Here is a 26,499-nt window from a genome sequence, read left to right as displayed (position 1 = left end):
GACAGGATTGTTAAGATTTAGCTTTAGCAGCGTTAAAGTCATCAAGCCATATGCTTATTTCCATTTAAATATCGTAGGCCAGTCTTGAACTGCCTTTGTTTGGTCTTTTTTTACGCTGATGGTACATACTTTTATAGGCTAGGAAGTACCAAAACTAAGACTTAAATAGTTACGGGAAATCGTAAACCTATTTGAATGGCTTTAAACATGGAGGTAGAATAGGGAGAAAACTCTAGCTCCATGTTTTAAACAAAAAAAGAACGAGGCCCACTTCGAACTTATCACGATGTAGAGATTCCTTTAAAAGTCTTGTTTACAATGTCGAAACCGTAGTAATGTAAATTTTATCACCGGCATTTTATTTAAATTTATCCCGATTTACGCCCATTACAAACATCTTTCCCATTATTATAAACAAAAATTACGATTTTTGTTTGTCTGTTTGTAGTTTACGCGTTGAGATTCAGCAATACAACAAGAAAATCCATTTTGAGGTTGAAAATCATCCGCATCTCTTTACAGTTTAGTATTTGTATTACCGGCGTCAGTCCGCTGAACCACAACAACACAACAAGATGCTGTTTCTTTGTTAGAGATTTATCTCTTCGTGTCCTTGTACTACTTTCAAATTCGCGACAATGGGGAGCAAAAAACATAAAAGCACAAATCAGAGAAACGATCTCACGACTATGAGCGCGATTCTGCCAAAGAAAGGGGATCCAGAAGTGAAAGAGGGTAAGTTGTATGAGTCACCCCGTGTCCAATTTTCGTTATGCGAAGACAAGTGATTTTGTTTGGAAACATTATAAAGGTGACCCAGAGCGCCGTACATCCACTTCTCTTTTGAGAAGATGTCCCTGGCAAATGAAGATCAACTTATAACGAGCATGTAAGGCTAGCCGTGTATGCCCTGTCGTTGGTAGTCTGTGATTGCCATGGCACTAGGGTTAGTAAAAATTCTATTGGGCCAAAGATAGCTCCAAACCAGTGTCAGAGTGTGCAACATTTAAAGCTTAATGCAGTTGTTGTGGCAGACAAAAAATAATTGTCAAATATGACTCCCTGGCCCTCTTTATGTGCCTTATCTTTTCTTTGTCAATTTAGCATGTTTGTCGCAAGCACAACATCGATAGGTTACTTTCTGTGTCATGTGGCCCTGAGATTCATGTGGTGAAGCACAAAGCAACCCACTGTTCTGACAGCCTCGATATATTTGACAAGAGCTTGTAACTGCACCGTGTTCTTAAATGACGATTGCGCATTCTTGGACGATTCCACACCTCTAACACCAGGGTCATCATACATGTGGAGTTTCACAGGGTGGTGTTCAGGCATGTACAGGAAGTTGGGGAATGGCACAGTATTCACAAATAGTAAATGCTCATGTAACAGTGTGATCTAAATAAACTGCTCACACACCTGTTTGTAGCCACAAAAAATCTCAAAAGATTTTAAAAACACCAAATAATTCATAAACAGAGGTGGTACTAGTATGTCAATGTTTTTGACTGAAAACTCACTGAATTTTCCTCCCATGTACCCCTAGACTGTTTTCACAACTGTGTATGCTCAAGTGCCACCTAGACTGTTTCCACAACTGTGCATGATCCAGTGCCACCACATTCAACTCCTCATGTACCCTAGACTGTTCCCAACAACTGTGTATGCTCAAGTGCCATCACATGCAACTCCCTCATGTACCCTAGACTGTTTCCAACAACTATGTATGATCGAGTGCCATCACACGCAACTCATGTACACCTAAACTGTTCCCACAAGTGTATACGATAAGTGCCCCTCATATGTAACTCCCATGTACCCTAGACTGTTCCCACAACTGTGTATACGTCTAAGTGCCATCACATGTAACTCCCATTAACGAGTAATCCCCATTTATGAAACTGTTCTCTACTCTTCCCTTCTACTAGTGTGATAAAGATTGCAATGGCCAATAGTTAGCTGGAGAGATAAGGTAGATGTATTAAAAGGACGAAAGTTAATTGTCTGTGTCTTATTGCTTTACACACTCTCATACACACTGTAGCACAATCTTATAACACTATATTATACTATACTATATATTAAATTATAAGTGTGCTGTTTGCCAGTAACATTTGATTGTAGTGAATTTACATAACTATGTATGTTCTGTGGGTTAAAGGTGATAAGGGAGAAACACACCCACTGAGGGGGGAAGGGGAGGGTAGAAACTGTAATTTTAATGTCCACTTCAAATAGAGGTTGAGTTGGTTTACTAAGTGTTTAATGTTTATAATGTGTGCTGTTATCAGAACTGGAGAGAAGCCAGGGTTAAAATTGGTTTTGAACCTGAAAGGAGCGTCCACCCCAACCCCGGAGCCTTTAGCTGATGTGTACCATGAAGAGAAAAGACACAAACACAAGAAGAAGAAAAAGAAGAAGTCAAGTGATAAAGAGAAACACAGGCACCATGAGGTATATACATTGTTATCAGATTTCTGTGTTTGCTTGTTTGATGCTGAATGCCATTCTTTATAATTTTTCTTTCATGTGACAGTGGTCATGATTATGTTTGGAGAAAATGGAGTGTGTAACATGAGCTGAGCTTAACCAGAGAAAACTGTATTTGAGCTTGTGACTTCATTGCACAATGTTCAGTTAGACAGTGACAGTACATTTAAGCCAAATAAGCCAGGAATGGCTTTTGTACAATGTAATTCCCACTCGTGTTTTTATCTACTGTAGTTCTGTCTTTATTTTTCTCTCTGAGCAGAGCCGCAAAAGGGAGCGAATGTTGTCAGAAAGTGAATCTGTGACCTTTCCGGACCATTAGAACCTCCAGCCAAGAAGAAAGCTGTGGAGCCAGAACTGGCTGTTCCCATGGAGGAGGAGGTAGAGAAAAAGGGGAGAGAACCCCGGGCTTGCACCATCAGAGATGATGAACCCAGCGTACTGAAGATGTGTCTGGATTACCTTCATAAACAACTTCTCAGGTGGGAGGAAAGCCGTTAAGGAGCAGGCTTCTCAATAGCTATGACATACCACAGAGAGCTATGTCATCTTGTACTCAGACACCCGGTTAAAGCAATACAGTCGCGCAGATATTACATACTTTTGCGTTTTTAAATGCCAGTTGTGTTACAATATGTATCGTCGGTATAATATTTAGATGGAGGAATATGGATTTAAGTTGGAAAGATAGCAAAATCACACTGGTCACTATCAGAATGCTGCTCATATGCTTCAGGCCCATTTGTGTTGAATATTAATGAGGCAAAATGGCCCGCCCTCTTTGTGTTGAATTCGAATACTGGCAGGATTTCTCCGGGTACATACTAGCTACATAAGCAGTGAATATTTTTTATTTCAACATGAGTGATTTAGTTTATGAACAAACTTCAAAAACTTCGGTAGGACATCACAATCAGAATTTATTTTAAAAATCTAAATTTTGGGTGACTGTGTCACTTTAAAGGCAAAGAAAACCTTGAAGTATGCAAGATGAAAGACCGTTGAAAACTGTCCACAAGAATAGTTTGGATTTAATTTTCTTTCAAGTTTTTAAACCCAGAAATTATGCATGTGGATGTTGGGAACTGTGGATTGCAGGGTGACCTCTTCTGATGGTGTTTGGACCATCAGGTTTTAGCCGCTTTAAACAAATGTACACAGGCTTAATTTCAATGTTCTAAATACATATACACTAATACATCTGTGATCTGATACATCTGTGATCTGATACATCTGTGATCTGATAAATCTGTGATCTGATACATCTGTGATTTGATACATCTGTGATTTGAAACATCTGTGATCTGATACATCTGTGATCTGATGCATCTGTGATCTGATACATCTGTGTTTTGATACATCTGTGATTTGATACATCTGTGATTTGATACATCTGTGATTTGAAACATCTGTGATTTGATACATCTGTGATTTGAAACATCTGTGATCTGATACATCTGTGATTTGATATATCTAATACATGTAGATCTGTGAATGCATCCACCAAATGGAGCATTAAACAAACTATTTCAAAGAAAAAATATGGATGTTACCTTGCTGATAACCCCTGTGTCACTACAGACCACTGAAAAATCTCCTGTTTCAAAACCATTTCACTCGGTTAGAAAAATTTTAAAAACAAAATCCAAACCATTTTCATGGACAGTGTTTAGCAATCTTTCAACTGACATGTGCTTTATTTCAGTGTTTTCTTTGCCTTGTGAAGCGATACATGCACATGTAGGATGGGAAAAATCTAACTGAGAGAAAGATCAACAAATCGATTGACAGACAAACAGAGAGTCTTAAAGAGTTTCTTGTGACACCTAACAAGCTGACAGCTCTGTGAGAGGCTTTGAAGTTGTACATGGGAGTTAAAGACAGGGATTTCACCATGGGTCTCAACCAAAATTCTATTGGTGTTTTTGATCTTTTTATTAATAGGGTTCTTCACTTCAAGAATCAGTTTCATTTGGCTTTATCTGGGTGTCTGAGTTTTACCGTGTAGTTCAACTAAATATTACCTTGAGAAGATTATGTCATTATTAACTTTTTTTTTGTCTCTCTTCTATGATGGATCTGTTCTTTTTTTCTCTTCTATGATGGATCTGCTTTTTTCCCTCTCTTTTATGATGGATCTGCTTTTTTCTCTCTCTTCTATGATGGATCTGCTGTTTTCTCTCTCTTCTATGGATCTGCTTTTTCTCTCTCTTGTGTGATGGATCTGCTTTTTTCTCTCTCTTCTATGATGGATCTGCTTTTTTCCCTCTCTTTTATGATGGATCTGCTTTTTTCTCTCTCTTCTATGATGGATCTGCTGTTTTCTCTCTCTTCTATGGATCTGCTTTTGCTCTCTCTTGTGTGATGGATCTGCTTTTGTCTCTCTCTTCTGTGATGGATCTGCTGTTTTTTTTCTCTTCTGATGTCATTGATGGATTTGTTGTTTTTTTTTCTCTTCTAATGTCATTGATGGATCTGTGATTTTTGTGTGTGTTTCACATGTTTTCTGTGTGGATTTCCTTACAGAAAGGACGTACACGGCATATTTGCCTACCCTGTAAATGATCTAATTGCCCCTGGGTACTCCAGCATCATCCAGTACCCCATGGACTTCAGCACTATGGGCCTCAAGCTAGAAGATGAAGACTACAATAGTGTGGCAGAGTATAAGGTATACAGAGCTGGGCTGTAATACTCGCTGTGATAAACTCATGAATAAACATCAGTATAAACTCCAAACAAAGGCATTTAGGCCTTCCCCATTTTCCACATGCCTGATATAGACAGACAAACTGGTTCTCAAGAAAGTCAAAAAAATATATTTTTAGGAGCTAGAAAAGTCGCCAGAGAAATTATGATGATTTTGGACAATTTTCAGTATTTTTTGATGATGTCATGATAGATCTGGTGAATACCTTGGTAGAACCCATTGTTTTGGTTGTTATTTCCAGCGAGATTTTGTCCTGATGTGCAATAATGCCATGACCTATAACCAGCCAGAGACAATATTTTACAAGGAGGCCAAGAGGTTACTACAGAGTGGCTCCAGAATCCTCAGTAAGGTAAGAACTATGCACAGTGTTACATATAGGTAGCAGTAAGACCGTAAAACAGCCCCACGTACATTGTACCACTTCTCCCCTGATGTCAGATGTACAATTTTGACCATCCATAAAGGCCGTCATTAGGTAAGTATTATGCACAGTTTTACATATGTGTAGCCAGAAGACCCTAACACAGCCCCACGTACATTGTACCACTTCTCTCCTGATGTCAGATGTACAATTTTGTCCATCCATAAAGGCCATCATTAGGTAAGTATTATGCACAGTTTTACATATGTGTAGCCAGAAGACCCTAACACAGCCCCACGTACATTGTACCACTTCTCCCCTGATGTCAGATGTACAATTTTGTCCATCCACAAAGGCCGTCATTAGGTAAGTATTATGCACAGTTTTACATATATGTAGCAGTAAGACCCTAACACAGCCCCACGTACATTGTACCACTCCTTCTGCCCTGATGTCAGATGTATGATTTCCCACATCCATAAAGGCTGTCATTAGGTAAGTATTATACACAGTTTTACATATGTTTAGCCGGAAGACCCTAACACAGCCCCATGTACATTGTACCACTTCTCCCCTGATGTCAGATGTACAATTTTGACCATCCATAAAGGCCGTCATTAGGTAAGTATTATACACAGTTTTACATATATATAGCAGTAAGACCCTAACACAGCCCCACGTACATTGTACCACTTCTCCCCTGATGTCAGATGTACAATTTTGACCATCCATAAAGGCCGTCATTAGGTAAGTATTATGCACAGTTTTACATATATGTAGCAGGAAGATCCTAACACAGCCCCACGTACATTGTACCACTTCTCCCCTGATGTCAGATGTACAATTTTGTCCATCCATAAAGGCCGTCATTAGGTAAGTATTATACACAGTTTTACATATATATAGCAGTAAGACCCTAACACAGCCCCACGTACATTGTACCACTTCTCCCCTGATGTCAGATGTACAATTTTGACCATCCATAAAGGCCGTCATTAGGTAAGTATTATGCACAGTTTTACATATATGTAGCAGGAAGATCCTAACACAGCCCCACGTACATTGTACCACTTCTCCCCTGATGTCAGATGTACAATTTTGTCCATCCATAAAGGCCGTCATTAGGTAAGTATTATGCACAGTTTTACATATATGTAGCAGGAAGACCCTAACACAGCCCCACGTACATTGTACCACTCCTTCTGCCCTGATGTCAGATCTATGATCTCCTACATCCATAAAGGCCGTTGTACAAATGAGTAAGTTCAGATTACGTCATTAAAGACCAGTCTATCAATCATTCAATCAATCAGCATGTCCTATGTCTTGGGTAAGATTCTTCAGTAAAAGCCATATGTTGTTATCTTTTGTCCCTCTCTTGTGAATCATGTTCATGTTTATATGGGTTGTGTGGAGTGAGCACCAGAGAGGAGAAAAACATTAACTTTAAATTAAATGATTAAAATGCAATTTGCATATTTGTGTTACATATATGTATCACAATCTGTAAATATAATCCATAAGAACTAGTGTGGTAGCCAGAATTGTTGTAGATCTCTCCATTTCTGTTTTGTGTTGATGCCCAATGACTTGTTTTCTGTTGATGGCTGCGTGCCTTGTTTTCTGTTGATGGCTGTGTGCCTTGTTTTCTGTTGATGGCTGCGTGCCTTGTTTTCTGTTGATGGCTGCGTGCCTTGTTTTCTGTTGATGGCTGTGTGCCTTGTTTTCTGTTGATGGCTGCGTGCCTTGTTTTCTGTTGATGGCTGTGTGCCTTGTTTTCTGTTGATGGCTTCGTGCCTTGTTTTGTGTTGATGGCTTCGTGCCTTGTTTTGTGTTGATGGCCCCATGCCTTGTTTTGTGTTGATGGCCCCATGCCTTGTTTTCTGTTGATGGCCCCATGCCTTGTTTTTTGTTGATGACGCCTCTCCTTGTTTTCTGTTGATGACTCCATGCTTTATTTTCTGTTGATGACTCCACTCCTTGTTTTCTGTTGATGACTCCACTGTTTTCTGCTGATGACTCCACTGTTTTCTGTTAATGAGTCCACTCTGTTTTCTGTTGATGACTCCATGCCTTGTTTTCTGTTGATGACTCCATGCTTTATATTCTGTTGATGACAGGAAAAGCTCTTGTTTTACAAAAGAAGCCTAAGCTTTATGGCCAACATCACCTTGGAAGAGCTGGGCCTGGACCAGGCTGGGGAAGAGCTCACCATCGCAGTTGACATGGCTGCTGAAAAAGCAGCTGAGAGGGAGAGAGCACTGGCCCGCGAGAAGAAGAAAAAACCTAAACAAAAGTAGGACCTATAAGGCTCATAGTTGTATGTTGGCTCAGTGATAATAATGAAATTGTTGAGGCATCAACACGTATAAAATGTAAAAAAAGGTTTCACATACTTTCCTCAATTGTGCAGGGATTTTTGTTTTGGGATAAGGGTTAAGTAGCAAAGGTTTAGCTGTAAGTGTATTTGTCAGTCTGCTCACAATGTATATTTGTTTGATTGGTATTTTATACTATACTGAAGACTATTTCATTTATAGACTGCACCCAAGTGGTAGAATACTGGGCAGATCTCCAGGGTAACCCACGACCCTCTCCAGCTTGCTGCCAGACCCTGCCAGAAAGTATGACCGAAAAGGCATTAGATGGGCTTGAACTTAGAGCAGCCACATTGCTAAAAGGCTCCTGACCTCCTATTGCCCCACTGATCAACACTGTCACTCTGTATGCACCTGCATGTCCCTGTGCTCACCCAGCCATTCTTTGTGTTTGTACAGCAAATTTGAGGCGATTCCTGACAACCTTACCCCTGAGGAGATCCTAGAGCAGGCTCAGATAGCAGCTAAGGGTGCGACAGATAGACTCACCCTCAGGCAGCCTGACAGTAAGGTACATGGGTCACGGCATAGCCAGCAGTAGCGATAGTAACATAAACTTGATATTTACATGACACCTGTTTTATTTTGTGTTTTACAGGAAAGTTCTAAATGGAAATAAAATTTAAAAAATGAAAATTTACATTTTTATTTTATCCCATCTTTACTTTGGTGAGTTCTCCAATCATGGAAATACGTCTTCAACAGGAAAAAAGTGCTGCAGCAGTCCACATTTTTGATAAACTAGAATATTTTTAAGTTTTATTTTTATACCCTCCTAGGACATGAGAAAAAGACATATTGTGCCTGTAAAACAACAGTTTAAATGTGTGGCATTAGGTTTGAAGCATATCAATCTTAATCAATCAGCGATGACATATATGTCATGGGAATGGAATCAAAATGGTGGTTCCTGGAGAAAATAAGAGTTTACATTGCTTACAAGATTAGTGATAAGTGAACAAGGGTTGACAAATAAAACCGTGGGACAAGGCTTGAGGCACACACTGTACCAGAGTAATGAAGAACAGAATTAGAGACTGCTCCAAACATGTTAGTTCAGATACTTAAAACTTGACATTGTATTGATATCCAAGTCACAGTTTGCTCTTTGAGGCTTATATATCAGTTTCTTGGTATCTGTTGCAGTTTGGCTTTTTACGGAGGAGGGATGATGGAAGCACAACATTCAACATCCTTAACCCCGATAACGATGGCATAGGTAAGGCTCAGACTGTACACAGTAATGTTTGTGATTTGTGGACATTCAAATTAGCATGGTGTAAATCTTTATTTGCTTATTTAATTATTTATTTATTTGATTGTACTCCGAAATATACTCATGAATATTTTCATTTGTATGATGGCAGTCTTGTTAGTGGAGGAAACCATTACGCCCCTGGTAAACTGCTGACGGTTAGGAATTCTAACTGAGCTATTCCTTACATGTATGTTGCATACAGACATGCTTGCCACAAGTAGTCAGGTCAGTGTCGAGGCTGGTAGTTTGCTCCAGGAGTCTGTGTCCTGACTCCTCCTACAGCTTTTGGCATAGCTTATACTTTGGTAAACATTTAATTATTCAGAACCTACATGTACAACTTTATCACGAAGACTAATATTTTGTCATCAGTTTTGATTGAAATGTTGAATATATTCACTGTTTTGTGTGTAGTGAGCGAGACGGAACGTATTGTCAGCCTGGGCATGTTGATGGGGAAGCTGACCTCTGGGACAGGAAGTATGGCCGGCTTCAAGGAGGACAAGAGGAACAAGGTTGTGCCAGGTAGGGTTATTCTCACCTGTAACACTAGATCTAGATCATTCTCATCTGTAACACTGGGTCTAGATTATTAGGTGTGTCATTCTCACCTGTAACACTGGGTCTTGATTATTAGGTGTGTCATTCTCACCTGTAACACTGGGTCTAGATTATTAGGTGTGTCATTCTCACCTGTAACACTGGGTCTAGACTATTAGGCATGTCATTCTCACCTGTAACACTGGGTCTAGATTACCAGGTGTGTCATTCTCACCTGTAACACTGGGTCTAGATTATTAGGTGTGTCATTCTCACCTGTAACATAGAGTTTAGATTATTAGGTGTGTCATTCTCACCTGTAACACTGGGTCTAGATTATTAGATGTGTCATTCTCACATGTAACACTGGGTGTAGATTACCAGGTGTGTCATTCTCACCTGTAACACTGGGTCTAGATTATTAGGTGTGTCATTCTCACCTGTAACACTGGGTCTAGATTATTAGGTGTGTCATTCTCATCTGTAACACTGGGTCTAGATTACCAGGTGTGTCATTCTCACCTGTAACACAGAGTCTAGATTACCAGGTGTGTCATTCTCACCTGTAACACAGTCTAGATTACTAGGTGTGTCATTCTCATCTGTAACACAGAGTGTAGCTTACCATGTGTGTCATTCTCACCTGTACCACGGAGTATGGATTACCATATGTGTCATTCTCACCAGTAACACGAAGTCTAGATTACCATGTGTGTCATTCTCACCAGTAACACGAAGTCTAGATTACCATATGTGTCATTCTCACCAGTAACACGGAGTCTAGATTACCATGTGTGTCATTCTCACCAGTAACACGAAGTCTAGATTACCATGTGTGTCATTCTCACCAGTAACACGGAGTCTAGATTACCATGTGTGTCATTCTCACCTGTAACACTGGTTCTAGATTATTAGGTGTGTCATTCTCACCTGTAACATAGAGTCTAGATTACTAGGTGTCATTCTCACCAGTAACACAGACTCTAGATTGCCATGTGTGTCATTCTCACCAGTAACACTGGGTCTAGATTACCAGGTGTGTCATTCTCACCTGTAACACAGAGTCTAGATTATTAGATGTGTCATTCTCTCCTGTAACACAGAGTCTAGACTATTAGGCATGTCATTCTCACCTGTAACACTGGGTCTAGATTATTAGGTGTGTCATTCTCACCTGTAACACTGGGTCTAGATTATTAGGTGTGTCATTCTCACCTGTAACATAGAGTTTAGATTATTAGGTGTATCATTCTCACCTGTAACACAGTCTAGATTATTAGATGTGTCATTCTCACATGTAACACTGGGTCTAGATTACCAGGTGTGTCATTCTCACCTGTAACACTGGGTCTAGATTATTAGATGTGTCATTCTCACCTGTAACACTGGGTCTAGATTATTAGGTGTGTCATTCTCACCTGTAACACCGGGTCTAGATTACCAGGTGTGTCATTCTCACCTGTAACACAGAGTCTAGATTACCAGGTGTGTCATTCTCACCTGTAACACAGTCTAGATTACTAGGTGTGTCATTCTCATCTGTAACACAGAGTGTAGCTTACCATGTGTGTCATTCTCACCTGTACCACGGAGTATGGATTACCATATGTGTCATTCTCACCAGTAACACGAAGTCTAGATTACCAGGTGTGTCATTCTCACCTGTAACACGAAGTCTAGATTACCAGGTGTGTCATTCTCACCAGTAACACGGAGTCTAGATTACCATGTGTGTCATTCTCACCTGTAACACTGGTTCTAGATTATTAGGTGTGTCATTCTCACCTGTAACATAGAGTCTAGATTACTAGGTGTCATTCTCACCAGTAACACAGACTCTAGATTGCCATGTGTGTCATTCTCACCAGTAACACTGGGTCTAGATTACCAGGTGTGTCATTCTCACCTGTAACACAGAGTCTAGATTATTAGGTGTGTCATTCTCACCTGTAACACAGAGTCTAGATTACCATGTGTGTCATTCTCACCTGTAACACAGTCTAGATTACTAGGTGTGTCATTCTCATCTGTAACACAGAGTGTAGCTTACCATGTGTGTCATTCTCACCAGTAACACGGAGTCTAGATTACCATGTGTGTCATTCTCACCAGTAACACAGGGTCTAGATTACCAGATGTGTCATTCTCACCTGTAACAAGAGCATATTGGCAGCCTGTGCAGCATTTGTTGTTCTTCTTACACTTATGTCATTTTTTTTTCAGTGAGTTACTTAAATTATGGGCCCTTCAGTTCCTTCGCCCCGACCTACGACTCGTCCTTTGCCAATGTTACCAAAGAGGAATCAGACTTGCTGCTGTCTACGTATGGGGATGACACAGGAGTGCAATATGCCAGAAGGTATGTCTAAAACCACACACTACCTCCTCAGCTGGGGAAAGGTGACTGCTACAAGAACCCTACATAACATGATGTCCCTAAACCAGTGGTGATTCTCAATTGCCCTGGGCTGATCTGGAGAGTTCAGATGTTGACATACACTTCTCACAGCTGCAGGCCAGGCCCACAACGAGGTTCATTTTTCTGTGTGACACTAAATTTAAATGCTGCGCAGCAGGCCAGGCCCCGGGATTATGAAACGATATTAGACTTAAGTCAAAATTTTAAATCACTTTAAAATTGTTACTTCTAATGTAACAAGGTCAAGATAATGCTTGACAACATAAGTTTTGGGTGTGTTATTGCACAACAAATTTCAACTAAAATAACGGACAGGAATATACCAAATTTAATGATTAAAATTTTGTCTAGGATTGCTTCATTATCCCCAGGTCTGTTGAAATACTGCACAGGGGGACGTCATTTGGCTTTGTGACAGTGCAATCCATAGAGCTGTCTGCAGTCGACGCAGCTTGCAGGATTTCTCTTAGTTCGGCTCTGCATACATGTATACATGAATGGCTTTCTATTTGATAAATATTGTTGGGTCAGAATCATTATCCAGGTGTGGAGAAGGGTATGTGCGGATTTATACCTGCGGTGCCGAGGGTTCAAATCCCCATGAACCCATCTCAAGATGCGGATAACTTATAACATCATCTGAAATACAGTGGTGACAGTATAGCCAAGATGATAACACCTGTTGTAGGTTTCTGTGCCTGATCTTAGGTATAGCTTTTGAACCTGGTCTCGTATCAGTAAGTGGCTTGTCATGTGCAAGGTGAAGAAGAGAATTTTGTGGTCTGCGTTAAAACACTGAAGTTTTTTTCAAAATAAGTTTTGAAAGAATTAATTAATGTACATTGAGGGTGTATTATTTATGATGTATCAGACTAAAACATGTTTACCTAACAGGTATGAAGAGCATGACAGTTGCTCTGTCCATCAGTGATGTGAACCTGCATGCTGTACATATAACTCTATCTGGTGGCTTCCATGTTTCATGCAGTAGAGAGCTTATTTTGAAAGGCATATGTGTCATTGGTGATGTTCTTTCCACGTACATGTATTGTTAGCTTCAACTGAACAGAAAGTTTTATATTTTGTTCATGGCTTTGTCCCTTTAGTGTGCTAAACTTTGTGGAGAATGCTGGAAGTTTTGCTGTCAAAATGGTGGATGAGATTTTAGACAACCTGACCAAAGGTGAACATATGAAGACTCAGAGGACTTTAGACCAGGTGAGAACTTATATTTATTTGATGTCTAACACCATATTGTCAAGAATATTTCACAATAAAGACCAAGAAAACATTCACATGAAGTCTGTATGTATGGCAAATGGAAGACCATGTCTATGGAAATAGTTCCATCTGTGTGTAAAGTACAGGTGTAGCTTACATTGTACCCTGAAAGTCGGCGCCGGCGTCCAATAATAAAGAAAGCAATGTTAAACAAAATATTAAGGTGACATCTAAAAAAGCACTGCAGATGTTGAGCTCAGTGTTTGCACATATGTAGAGCACAATTGCATTAGGAGAATATTCCAGCACAGATTCGATGTGTACATATAAATTACAGCGAATTACCAAATTCACGATTTCAGTTCTTTATGCATTGAGTCCAAGTTTTGCATTCACATGTCTGATACAGGCGAGCTCTTTAGTAGCCTTGCTATCAGTTCTAAGTTTAGAATTTTTTACAATGACTTAAATGCATTTGAAACATTGGATTCTATAGTGGCCTGTTGCGTTCATATCATGAACATATCATGACATGACATCAGTGTCTGTTTTTTAACACACAGACTTACTAGACTTTCAAAATTGAGCTATTCTGTTGTGTTCAGATCATGACCAGTGACATGACATCAGTGTCTGTTTTTTAACACACAGACTTACTAGACTTTCAAAATTGAGCTATTCTGTTGTGTTCAGATCATGACCAGTGACATGACAGTGTCTGTTTTTTAACACACAGACTTACTAGACTTTCAAAATTGAGCTATTCTGTGGTGGCCTGTTGTGTTCAGATCATGACCAGTGACATGACATCAGTGTCTGTTTTTTAACACACAGACTTACTAGACTTTCAAAATTGAGCTATTCTGTGGTGGCCTGTTGTGTTCATATCATGACCAGTGACATGACAGTGTCTGTTTTTTAACACACAGACTTACTAGACTTTCAAAATTGAGCTATGAATACATTCTCGCAATGGACCTTGAAGCCAAGTGTTTTAAGCCATAAATATGGATGTGACATCATTGATGCCCACTGGGTCCCAACATATCAACTCACAATCCCATGTTTCAAAAGTATTTTACTTGGTCGGAAAAGTTCTAAATAGACATAAAATCGTACTATTTTCTGGAACAGTTTTTACTGATTTGTCTTTCATTTTAGCGTTTTCGTTAAAACATGTCTACTGCAGCCGTCAGTGGTATACAAAGAGGAAAGGGGAATAACTGGTGTAAATCCACTAGTCTTTGGCAGTTTCTCCTTTCTTTGACACAAAGATTTCCACCACCAAAGTGGGTTTACTGTCTATGTGTGCCATCTTGTTTAATAGAAGGCAAGTGATCTAAGTGGACTTCCCGTACAGGTACCTTTGTCTGCTTATGTCGCCAGTTACCAATTTACTTTCAGTTCCTTAAATTCCGTGGCATCCCAAGTCTGGATCAGAATAAATTTGTACAGAGGGCTGTTGCGCAGCCAGACTTTGAAATGCTCAGATCTATTAGGGAAGCTTTTTCTAACTGTGTTAATACCTTCATTTATACACTGATCATTTTTTCATATTAACAGAATGCAAAAGATGGTACAGAGAAGGCTGAGGGTCAGGATAAATCAGACAAGAAAAAGAAAAAGTCCAAGGTTTGATGTCTTGTTTCTCAGTGATCTGTGTCTGTGTGTTACCCATGTGATACTGTCATTCTTCAACCCTTTAGCATATTTGCCAGGTGTTGTTTCAAGCGTATTCTGCAGCCGATGTTCTGTTTAGACTGATAAAATATTTGCTGTCACCCCATGAAATTCAACCAATCTAACCAATGTAGTTTTGTCAACAAAAACAAATTATGCATAAATGTGCATAAATGGTGCTGAAAGTTGCTCCTTCATAAGCGAAAAGGGTGAGGAATTATCGTATACAGGTTTTTACCATATTCTCTGTTGTATAAAGATGAGGACTTTAATACATGTATATATACGTCAACCCGTGCCATATATATGGTTTGTATATGTATATTATTATTCTTATTATGATTACTATGTAATAATGGACAGTTTATCTCTACATGATCATTCTGTCCAACAGTGGGGTTTTTGGGTGATCTGCAGAAGTCTGATAAAACACAATATCAGCCTGTTTTCACTTGCCCATTAATCATTGTATTTTCTGTATTTTACCTGAGCAAAAAGAAAAAAGGATTAGGTATTTACTGCAAATACACGGAAGATACGACTAGATGTAAATGTCTTTTGTATGAACTTGCAGGAATTTGCCTTCCTTGTCGTGGTTATTTATTTATTTGAGTGGTGTCTTATGCCATACCCAAGAATATTTCACTTATGTGGCATTGACCAGGAGGGAACTGGGCAGAGCCCGGGAAAACCACGACCCTCTGCAGCTTTCTCATGGTGATGTCCGCATCCAAAATCCAGCTGACCCTGTTGTCTATTCTAAGCTGATCTTTTGTCCCTATCCCCAGGGCTCCAAGTCTCCAACGGCTAAACCAGAGACAGTGGACATTAACTCAGTCAGATCTTTGGCACAGATGGGCGTGGATGTCTCCTTCCTGGACACCTTTGGTGAGTATCCTTGTCACCCAGATGATCATTGCCAGGCATGTATGAACTGTGAATGTTACCAGCATGTTTATTGTTACTGTCCAAAAGGAAAACTACACAAGGCACATGGATTTAGACTCATGTCAGGTTGTTTCCCCTGAAAATGTGTTTGACTGTATGTATCATGCACAACAAACCATTTGTCCTGTGTCTCATGTCTCACGGTTCCTCTGTGACAGATCATTTGTCCTGTGTCTCCCCTGTGACAGATCATTTGTCCTGTGTCTCATGTCTCATGGTTCCTGTGTGACAGATCATTTGTCCTGTGTCTCATGTCTCACGGTTCCTGTGTGACAGATCATTTGTCCTGTGTCTCATGTCTCACAGTTCCTCTGTGACAGATCATTTGTCCTGTGTCTCATGTCTCACAGTTCCTGTGTGACAGATCACTTGTCCTGTGTCTCATGTCTCACGGTTCCTCTGTGACAGATCATTTGTCTTGTGTCTCATGTCTCACAGTTCCTCTGAAACAGATCACTTGTCCTGTGTCTCATGTCTCACAGTTCCTCTGTGACAGATCATTTGTCTTGTGTCTCATGTTTTTCCCTCTGACAGAACTTTTGTTTCATGTCTCACATTTTTCTCAAACCAGCCATTTGTCTCCTTTCTCATATTTTCTCCCAGATAAACCATTATCTTGTGTCTCATTTGTGCCTCATGTTTTCACCCTCACAGACCTTTTTATCTCACGTCTGGTATTTTCTGTCTTCAGACCACTTGTCTTGTGTCTCATGTGTCAAATTTCCTCCCTGACACAAATCTGACATTTTTTTCCTGACAGGCCATTTCTCTCATGTTTCATGTTTTCTTCCTGACAGACAATTTGTCTCATGTATCAAATTTTCTCCCTGACAGACCATTTGTCTGGTGTCTCACATCTAACGTTTTCTTCCTGACATACCCTATGTCTGGTGCCTCACATCTAGCGTTTTCTTTCTGACAGACAATTTGTCTCATGTATCAAGTTTCTCCCTGACAGTCTATATGTCTGGTGTCTCACATCTAGCATTTTCTTCCTGACAGACCATATGCCTGGTGTCTCACATCTAGCGTTTTCTTCTTGACAGACCATTTGTCTCATGAATCAAGTTTTCTCCCTGACAGACCTTATGTCTGGTGCCTCACATCGAACGTTTTCTTCCTGGTAGTCTATATGTCTGTTGCCTCACATCTAGCGTTTTCTCCCTGACCGTCTATATGCCTGGTGCCTCACATCTAGCATTTTCTTCCTGACAGTCTATATGTCTGGTGTCTCACATCTAGCGTTTTCTCCCTGACAGACCATATGCCTGGTGTCTCACATCTAGCATTTTCTTCCTGACAGACCATATGTCTGGTGCCTCACATCTAGCGTTTTTTTCCTGGTAGACTATATGTCTGGTGCCTCACATCTAGCGTTTTCTCCCTGACAGTCTATATGTCTGGTGCCTCACATCGAACGTTTTCTTCCTGGTAGTCTATATGTCTGTTGCCTCACATCTAGCGTTTTCTCCCTGACTGTCTATATGCCTGGTGTCTCACATCTAGCATTTTCTTCCTGACAGACCATTTGCCTGGTGTCTCACATCTAGCGTTTTCTTCTTGACAGACCATTTGTCTCATGAATCAAGTTTTCTCCCTGACAGACCCAATGCCTGGTGCCTCACATCTAGCGTTTTCTTCCTGACAGACCATATGCCTGGTGTCTCACATCTAGCATTTTTTTCCTGACAGACCATATGTCTGGTGTCTCACATCTAACATTTTCTCCCTGACAGTCTATATGTCTGGTGCCTCACATCTAGCGTTTTCTCCCTGACAGACCATATGTCTGGTGTCTCACATCTAACGTTTTCTCCCTGACAGTCTATATGTCTGGTGTCTCACATCTAGCGTTTTCTTCCTGACAGACCATATGCCTGGTGTCTCACGTCTAGCATTTTCTTCCTGACAGACCATATGTCTGGTGCCTCACGTCTAGCATTTTCTCCCTGACAGTATATATGTCTGGTGTCTCACATCTAAAGCTTTCTTCCTGACAGACCATATGTCTCGTGTCTCATGTTTCTTCCCTGACAGTCCATATGTCTGGTGTCTCACATCTAGCGTTTTCTTCCTGACAGACCATTTGTCTGGTGTCTCACATCAAACTTTTTCTTCCTGACAGACCATATGTCTCATGTCTCATGTTTCTTCCCTGACAGACCATTTGTCTCATGTCTCATGTTTCTTCCCTGACAGACCATATGTCTGGTGTCTCACATCAAACTTTTTCTTCCTGACAGACCATATGTCTCATGTCTCATGTTTTTTCCCTGACAGACCATATGCCTGGTGTCTCACGTCTAGCATTTTCTTCCCTGACAGCCCATATGTCTTATGTCTCATGTCTCTTCCCTGACAGTCCATATGTCTGGTGTCTCACATCAAACTTTTTCTTCCTGACAGACCATATGTCTGGTGTCTCACATCAAACTTTTTCTTCCCTGACAGACCATATGTCTCATGTCTCATGTTTCTTCCCTGACAGTCCATATGTCTGGTGTCTCACATCAAACTTTTTTTCTTCCTGACAGACCATATGTCTGGTGTCTCACATCAAACTTTTTCTTCCCTGACAGACCATATGTCTCATGTCTCTTCCCTGACAGCCCATATGTCTCATGTTTCTTCCCTGACAGCCCATATGTCTCATGTCTCTTCCCTGACAGACCATATGTCTCATGTCTCATGTTTCTTCCCTTACAGTCCATATGTCTCATGTCTCATGTTTCTTCCCTGACAGAGAAAGAGATGAAGGAGAAGAAAATCCAGGAGACTCAGCAGAAGCTTGACAACACGGCTGAGCTCATCCAGAACCTGCAGAAAACACAGCACGAGCGCCTCAGCATGAAGCCTCCGCATCATTTGGCTCACGTGCCCGGGCCGTCAGAGAAAGAGGTCAAACTAGGTATGAAGGCTTATCACACACACACCAGGGACATGTATAGCCCAAAACATGGCAAATCAATGCCCAGTTTTTCAGAATGTAGTACAAGCATTAATAGAGAGGACATTATTACAGGTTACTGGATTTGCAACTAAGTCTAGGTTTACATTCACTGTTTATTATTTATATATATTTTTTGTCAGGACTTGAAAGGTGCCCCTTGTGATATTAATTATATTTCTGCAGTATTTCTGAACACTGTGTTTCACCTAAAGTTCCAAGGAGTGTTTTACACTTGATACATTTTGCTTTAGTTTTTGGTGAAGTTTGATTAATTTCTTGTCAGGAAAACTGTTGGCATCAAAAATATCATCAAGGCCTTTATGTGCTGTTGAAGGTGCACTGTTGAAGGTGCACTGTTACATACCAAACTTTGGGTGAAATACAGCGTGTATGACAGAGCAACTTACGCTATAAGTATAATATGAGGCCTCCATGGCTGAGGTGTTTAGCGTGCCAGCATGGCGCAATGACCCAGGAGCCTCTCACCAATGCAGTCGCTTTGAATTCAAGCCCAGCTCATGCTGTCTTCCTGGCTGTATGTGGGAAGTCTGCCAGTAACCTACTGATGGTTGTGGGTTCCCCGGGCTCTGCTCGGTTTCCTCCCACTAGAATGCTGGCCGCCGCAAGACCTGCTGATGGTCGTGGGTTCCCCAGGCTCTGCTCGGTCTCCTTCCACTAGAATGCTGGCCGCCGCAAGACCTACTGATGGTCGTGGGTTTCCCAGGCTCTGCTCGGTTTCCTCTAACTAGAATGCTGGCCGCCGCAAGACCTGCTGATGGTCGTGGGTTCCCCAGGCTCTGTTCGGTTTCCTCTAACTAGAATGCTGGCCACCGCAAGACCTGCTGATGGTCGTGGGTTCCCCAGGCTCTGCTCAGTTTTCTCCCACTAGAATGCTGGCCGCCGCAAGACCTGCTGATGGTCGTGGGTTCCCTGGGCTCTGCTTGGTTTCCTCCCACCAGAATGCTGGCTGCCGCCAGACTATGGCATAAAATACCAATCAAAATAAATATAAATATAATATACTAAACTACCAGTCCTTGAAAATTAGGTAGGTGTAAATGCTAAGTGGTAATGTCTGAAGATAACTCATTTAGAAAAGTGTATGTCTTAATTTATGTTAAAATAGTGATCCACACAATGTGCACAATCTTATGACTGAGAGATGGGTACAAAATATGTCGTCTTTTGTTTTAGCTGATAAAGTCTGTCAGGAGTTGAAAGAGCTGGCGAAGGAGGTAGGCTTCCCTTTGTGTACTGATGTTTGACAAGTGTTCAGACACACTGGAAACTGTCTTAACAAGTCATGAAGTCTTAACTGAGTCTTAACCAGATTCAGTCACTTCATAACCTCTCATATGTTCTATATGCACCTGTTGAATCATGTGAGCACCTGCAACCATAAAATGTGGGAAGTGCTTGTTTTTTTTTTTTGTTTAACATGACAACAGCATGACATTTCTGCCTACTGTGAAGTCAGTGTTTAACAGTTTGCTCTTCTCATGTTGTGGCTGTTTATCTGTTTACATATGTTAACAAAAAACTGAAGCCAGATGTCAAGTAATTTTCAGTTTGTAATGTTCAACACCACTAGAGAATATATTGTACATGTACTTCATATAATCATTGTACATGTATTTATTATTGAGAAACTGAGTTCACACATCTGAAACATATTATTTCCTGGAGCATTGGTTATTTTGATGTAAGGTGAAATTTGAAAAATCCAGAAAACATACATCATGTAGCTTTTACACAAATGGTTATTCTAACTTACTCATGTCTTCCTCAGGTGGCCCCAGGAGCGATATCCTCTGTGAAGAGCATCCGGCAGGCAATGGGCGTGTCCCTCAGCCCCGTGGTAGGGGCAGGTGGTGAGGACGGAGGGGATGCCCACTCACAGGCCCCGACACAGCTTAGCCATGACGATGCAGTCACAGCAGACATAGATCGTGAGCTGCAGGAGTTCCTGGAACAGGGTCCTGGGCTTAAGGTGTGTGAGTCCCCAAGTCTGGAGAAGGACATGGATATAACAGACTCTCCACTGGCCCAAGTACCACTGTCATAGCTACCACTGATATCAGTACCACTGTCATAGCTACCACTGATATCAGCATCACTATCATAGCTGCCACTGATATCAGTACCACTGTCATAGCTACCACTGATATCAGTACCACTGTAATAGCTACCACTGGCCCCAGTACCACTGTCATAGCTACCTCTGGTATCAGTACCACCGTCATAGCTACCACTGGTATCAGTACTACTGTTATAGCTACCACTGTCCCCAGTACCACTGTCATAGCTACCACTGATTTCAGCACCACTGTCATAGCTACCACTGGTATCAGTGCCACTGTCATAGCCACCACTGATATCCATACTGCTGTCAGAAGTACCAAAATCATAGATACCATTGGTATCATTACCATTGTCATAGCTAACACTGGTATCAGTAGTGCTGTCAGATGTACCACTATCATAGTTACCATTAGTATCAGTTCCGCTGTCATAGCTACCACTAGTATCAGTTCCGCTGTCATAGCTACCACTGGCTCCAGTACCACTGTCGTAGCCACCACTGGGCCCAGTACCACTGTCATAGCTACCACTGGCCCCATTACCACTGTCATAGCTACCACTGGCCCCAGTGCCACTGTCGTAGCTCTGCCATAGCTACCACTGGCCCCAGTACCACTGTCATAGCTACCACTGGGCCCAGTACCACTGTCATAGCTACCACTGGGCCCAGTACCACTGTCATAGCTACCACTGGGCTCAGTATCACTGTCATAGCTACCACTGGCCCCAATACCACTGTCATAGCTACCACTGTCCCCATTACCACTGTGATAGCAACCACTGTCCCCAGTACCACTGTCGTAGCTACCACTGTCCCCAGTACCACTGTCGTAGCTATGTCATAACTATCACTGGCCCCAGTACCACTGTCATAGCTACCTCTGTCCCCATTACCACTGTCGTAGCTACCACTGTCCCCAGTACCACTGTTGTAGCTACCACTGTCCCCAGTACCACTGTCGTAGCTACCACTGGCCCCATTACCACTGTCCCCAGTACCACTGTCGTAACTACCACTGGCCCCAGTACCACTGTTGTAGCTACCACTGGCTCCAGTACCACTATCGTAGCTAAATGTACCATTGATACCATACAGTGTTTCATTATTTGCATTAGATCACATTCACTCTTTGAATCAATACAGTCATGAAGTATTGAAGAGAATATTAATGCAACGAAGACTTCACCATAGGACAGTGTTTGTAAATTTTTTAGCATGTCTACCATTTTGTATCATTCCCATAATCTGCTAAATTGTTTGTTTATTTATACCACCGATGACACATATTGCTACATATTCGTGTTGGGGCATATATTTATACCATTGTTCATGTTTGCAAGATGGTCAAGTCCTGTAATCTGTTAACTTGTTCACAATGAAATAGTTACACTAATTTACAGGAAATTCTTCACTTTTGGACTGCAGACAAACCGTTTAATCTATGTGTGTATATCTCTTGCCGGCAAAGAATGCCTCCATTTTGTGCAAAATATCTCACACTGGTATTCTTACCACTACTCATTTCCTATTTCATCAGTCAAATCATCAGAAAATCAAGAAGTGAAATACTCAGTAACATGAGTACGGCATTATGACTCAATGAATTAAATAAACTAATGCATGGAATGCTTACCATATACATGGCGTATGTTTGAGGCCTACCACAGGGTATTTGGGGGGGGGGGGGGTGGTCTGCTCTGTTAAGGCTTAGAGATGCATTCGTTCATAAGCTTGATTATTGTACAGGTACGTGGGTTTCCCCCAGGCTCTGCCCGGTTTCCACCCACCATAATGCTGGCCGCCGTCGTATAAGTGAAGTATTCTTGAGTACAGCGTAAAACACCAATCAAGTAAATAAATAAATAAACAAATACAGGTACATGTAATGTTAAACAAAATCTACATGTATATTTTAGAATATGAATTTGTTCTCTACTCTGGTAGAATATGAACTTGTTCTGTACTCTGGTAGAATATGAACTTGTTCTGTACTCTGGTAGAATATGGCCTGGTTCTATACTCCCGTAGAATAAAGTCTGGTTCTGTACTCTGGTAGAATATGAATTTGTTCTGTACTCTGGTAGAATATGAACTTGTTCTGTACTCTGGTAGAATATGAACTTGTTCTGTACTCTGGTAGAATATGATCTTGTTCTGTACTCTGGTAGAATATGGCCTGGTTCTATACTCCCGTAGAATAAAGTCTGGTTCTGTACTCTGGTAGAATATGGTCTGGTTGAATATGGTCTGGTTCTGCACTCTGGTAGAATATGGTCTGGTTCTGTGCTGTGGTAGAATATGGTCTGGTTCTGCACTCTGGTAGAATATGGTCTGTTTCTGTACTTGAGTAGAATAAGGTCTTGCTTTGCTCTGAGGTAAAATAAGGTCTTGTTCTGTACTCTGGTAGAATATGGTCTGGTTCTGTGCTCTGGTAGAATATGGTCTGGTTCTGTGCTCTGGTAGAATATGGTCTGGTTCTGTACTCTGGTAGAATATGGTCTGGTTCTGTACTCTGGTAGAATATGGCCTGGTTCTGTGCTCTGGTAGAATATGGCCTTGTTCTGTACTCTGATAGACTATTGTCTTGTTCTGTACTCTGGTAGACCATGGTCTTGTTCTGTACTCTGGTGGACTATTGTCTTGTTCTGTACTCTGGTAGACTATTGTCTTGTTCTGTACAATGTGGTTTTATGTGTGCTAATCTACTTCACATGGGTACTAGTTATTATCTTAAGATAAGGTTAAGGCACTGTGTTGTAAGGCACTGGCACCGGTAATTAATGGTGTTGAGGAACTAGAGAATGAAGCACTAGGACATTAATAATGTTCCATAGGGGCCAGTGTATTACAGTTAAGTCAGGCTTAATCTTCACACCAGTCTCATCCCAAGACAAAGTAAACAAGACTTTAATCCGGATTAAAGTTAATACCAGGCTTACCGCCTAATACACAGTCAAATGTTGGACCCTGGTGATGGTATTTGAACACAAGCCACAGTATTCTACTCAAGTTTTGAACCATCCTTCATAGGAAACACAAGTCAGTGTAATATTTTCATAGGTGTTTGGTGAACAAGAGAGGAAAACGCCATTTATTGATTTGACCATCAGTGTCTCTAGAAAATGACTACAGCTTTCTGTGTTTTTGTCATAAAAACAGCATTATTAATTCATTTGCTATTATTTTGGTGCATGTAATAAATTCCTTATTTATTACAGTGGTGAATGTGATTAAGTCGTTTTTTTACTCTTGTTAATGTAATGATGTCGTCATTCTGCATAAGCTGTAAATTTAAGCTGCATTGTCAGTCATCCATTGTCCAGCTGTAAATAAATCATCCATGTACACGTTTAAAGCTCTGAGTTTGGGTGTTTTTATGACACTTGTAGGACTACAGGTTGTAAAACAGCCTCAATGAACTGAAGAATTACAATCTGGAAGCTGCTGATAATGACGAACCTTTCCCAACTTGGAGTTGACGTCTTTCTACGTTTGACAGTGATAATGACGAACCTTTCCCAACTATCCATGGAGTTAACAGCCTTCTACATTTGACAGTGATAATGACAAACCTTTCCCAACTTTCCATGAAGTTGACATCCTTCTACGTTTGACAGTGATAATGACAAACCTTTCCCAACTTTCCATAGAGTTGATATCCTTCTACGTTTGACAGTGATAATGACAAACCTTTCCCAACTTTCCATAGAGTTGATATCCTTCTACGTTTGACAGTGATAATGACAAACCTTTCCCAACTTTCCATGGAGTTGACCTCCTTCTACGTTTGACAGTGATAATGACAAACCTTTCCCAACTTTCCATAGAGTTGATATCCTTCTACATTTGACAGTGATAATGACAAACCTTTCCCAACTTTCCGTGGAGTTGACATCCTTCTACGTTTGACAGTGATAATGACAAACCTTTCCCAACTTTCCATGGAGTTGACCACTTTCTACGTTTGACAGTGATAATGACGAACCTTTCCCAACTTAACATGGAGTTGACTTCCTTCTACGTTTGACAGTGATAATGACGAACCTTTCCCAACTTTCCATGGAGTTGACGTCCTTCTACGTTTGACAAGAATAATGACAAACCTTTCCCAACTTTCCATGGAGCTGACGTCCTTCTACGTTTGACAAGAATAATGACAAACCTTTCCCAACTTTCCATGGAGCTGACGTCCTTCTACGTTTGACAAGAATAATGACAAACCTTTCCCAACTTTCCATGGAGTCGACGTCCTTCTACGTTTGACAAGAATAATGACAAACCTTTCCCAACTTTCCATGGAGCTGACGTCCTAGGTTTGACAGTGATAATGACGAACCTTTCCCAACTTTCCATGGAGCTGACGTCCTTCTACGTTTGACGGGATTTATCGGTTTATTGGTCAGGTCGCGTAGGAAAAGTTCAACACATCGAACATACAAAACCATGTGCGAAAACGCTAAAATGGTAATTCTTAAGTGCGGCAGCCGTGCACAGTCCTTTAGGGGTGAGGTAAAAAGTACCCCCAAACTAATTATATTGTTCACAATCCCGTATGCGGATAAGGTCCTTTTATACATTCATTATGACATTCTGATCACTGAAAGTTAATTCTTAAGTTCCCTGCCCATGCATTAAGCCACTAGAGAACGGTCTAATTAATGCTAATTATGACTTTATCGGTTATGTCATGTATGAGGAAATATTTTTACCAAAAGATACCTAACGATATGCTAATTATAAAATGGTAATTCTTAAGTTCCAACTCAAAGCTAAAAACCATTTAAGAATGGGTCAAAGGTCAATATTTCGGCTAATTTACCTTAAAACAAGAGCACTATTGAGTACAAGGATGAAACTTATACATTCCTCATGACAACCTGATCACTAGTGACCAATTCTTAGGTCTTCAGCGTACGTACTAAACCACTTATTAACGTCAGTTATGATTTTCCCTATGTCATGTTGATTACGAGAATGATTTTCAGACGAAGAGTAGTAGTGAAGCTTTAGCATGCAACTATACCCTTAAGAACGGATCAAAAGTTATCTATCGACCAGCGCGCATCAGGACTGACGTTTCAAAGTTTGCATCTGTGCAACGTGATTTATAAATTCATCCATTTATCTGGCTTGTGTTAATTAATACAATTTCGTACTCTTTCGTACCTTCTCCAGAGGAGTGCCGACCATGGCCAGGTGCTTGACAAGCCATAGGACTTAAAACCCCAGAATAAACAGTGCTATCTTGGTGGGAACACGAGTCAATGCTTTAATATAATGAACCAAGCCACTGAAGAACCACCTATGTAACGCTTTTCTGACATCTGTTGATATAATGTCGGGTGAACTTGTGAAACAAGATGCAGCAGGATATGGTCATTATAAACTGGTAATTCTAAATGTGTTCAATGCATGTTTGGTTTATAAGAATGGACCAGATTTAATGAAATGGCTGAAA

General features: G+C 40.8%; 2 protein-coding genes across 2 annotated transcripts; both read left to right on the top strand.

Annotated features, from left to right (window-relative positions):
* Positions 1–638: 638 nt before the first annotated feature.
* Positions 639–2,812, top strand: LOC135465503 (bromodomain-containing protein 9-like). The gene is made up of 3 exons (XM_064742742.1): positions 639–742; positions 2,292–2,454; positions 2,753–2,812. Exons 1-3 carry the CDS (start codon positions 639–641, stop codon positions 2,810–2,812), a joined length of 327 nt encoding a protein of 108 aa, XP_064598812.1.
* LOC135465636 (bromodomain-containing protein 7-like) lies at positions 2,300–21,741 on the top strand. The gene is made up of 15 exons (XM_064742916.1): positions 2,300–2,454; positions 2,753–2,972; positions 5,017–5,161; positions 5,442–5,552; positions 7,685–7,860; positions 8,342–8,453; positions 9,089–9,161; positions 9,615–9,725; positions 11,964–12,099; positions 13,266–13,377; positions 14,944–15,012; positions 15,849–15,948; positions 18,752–18,916; positions 20,153–20,193; positions 20,748–21,741. The coding sequence occupies exons 2-15, from the start codon at positions 2,860–2,862 to the stop codon at positions 21,021–21,023; spliced, it is 1,740 nt and encodes a 579-aa protein (XP_064598986.1). The 5' UTR covers positions 2,300–2,454; positions 2,753–2,859; the 3' UTR covers positions 21,024–21,741.
* Positions 21,742–26,499: the final 4,758 nt, after the last annotated feature.

The sequence above is a fragment of the Liolophura sinensis genome, chromosome 5 (genome assembly GCF_032854445.1).
Source record: "Liolophura sinensis isolate JHLJ2023 chromosome 5, CUHK_Ljap_v2, whole genome shotgun sequence".
Classification (NCBI taxonomy): Eukaryota; Metazoa; Mollusca; class Polyplacophora; order Chitonida; family Chitonidae; genus Liolophura; species Liolophura sinensis.
The sequence above is the reverse complement of the archived record's forward strand: the minus strand, read 5'-3'. Positions and strand labels throughout refer to the sequence as shown.

What these genes read in the sequence shown, in the direction of transcription:
- LOC135465503 (XM_064742742.1), top strand. Translation starts at nt 639, where the DNA reads ATGGGGAGCAAAAAACATAAAAGCACAAATCAGAGAAACGATCTCACG. An exon ending in GAAGTGAAAGAGGGTAAGTT is followed by an intron (nt 743 to 2,291) that starts GTATGAGTCACC and finishes TGCTGTTATCAG; the next exon opens with AACTGGAGAGAAGCCAGGGT. An exon ending in AGAAACACAGGCACCATGAG is followed by an intron (nt 2,455 to 2,752) that starts GTATATACATTG and finishes CTCTCTGAGCAG; the next exon opens with AGCCGCAAAAGGGAGCGAAT.
- LOC135465636 (XM_064742916.1), top strand. Translation starts at nt 2,860, where the DNA reads ATGGAGGAGGAGGTAGAGAAAAAGGGGAGAGAACCCCGGGCTTGCACC. An exon ending in ATAGTGTGGCAGAGTATAAG is followed by an intron (nt 5,162 to 5,441) that starts GTATACAGAGCT and finishes TGTTATTTCCAG; the next exon opens with CGAGATTTTGTCCTGATGTG. An exon ending in AGAAAAAGAAAAAGTCCAAG is followed by an intron (nt 15,013 to 15,848) that starts GTTTGATGTCTT and finishes CCCTATCCCCAG; the next exon opens with GGCTCCAAGTCTCCAACGGC.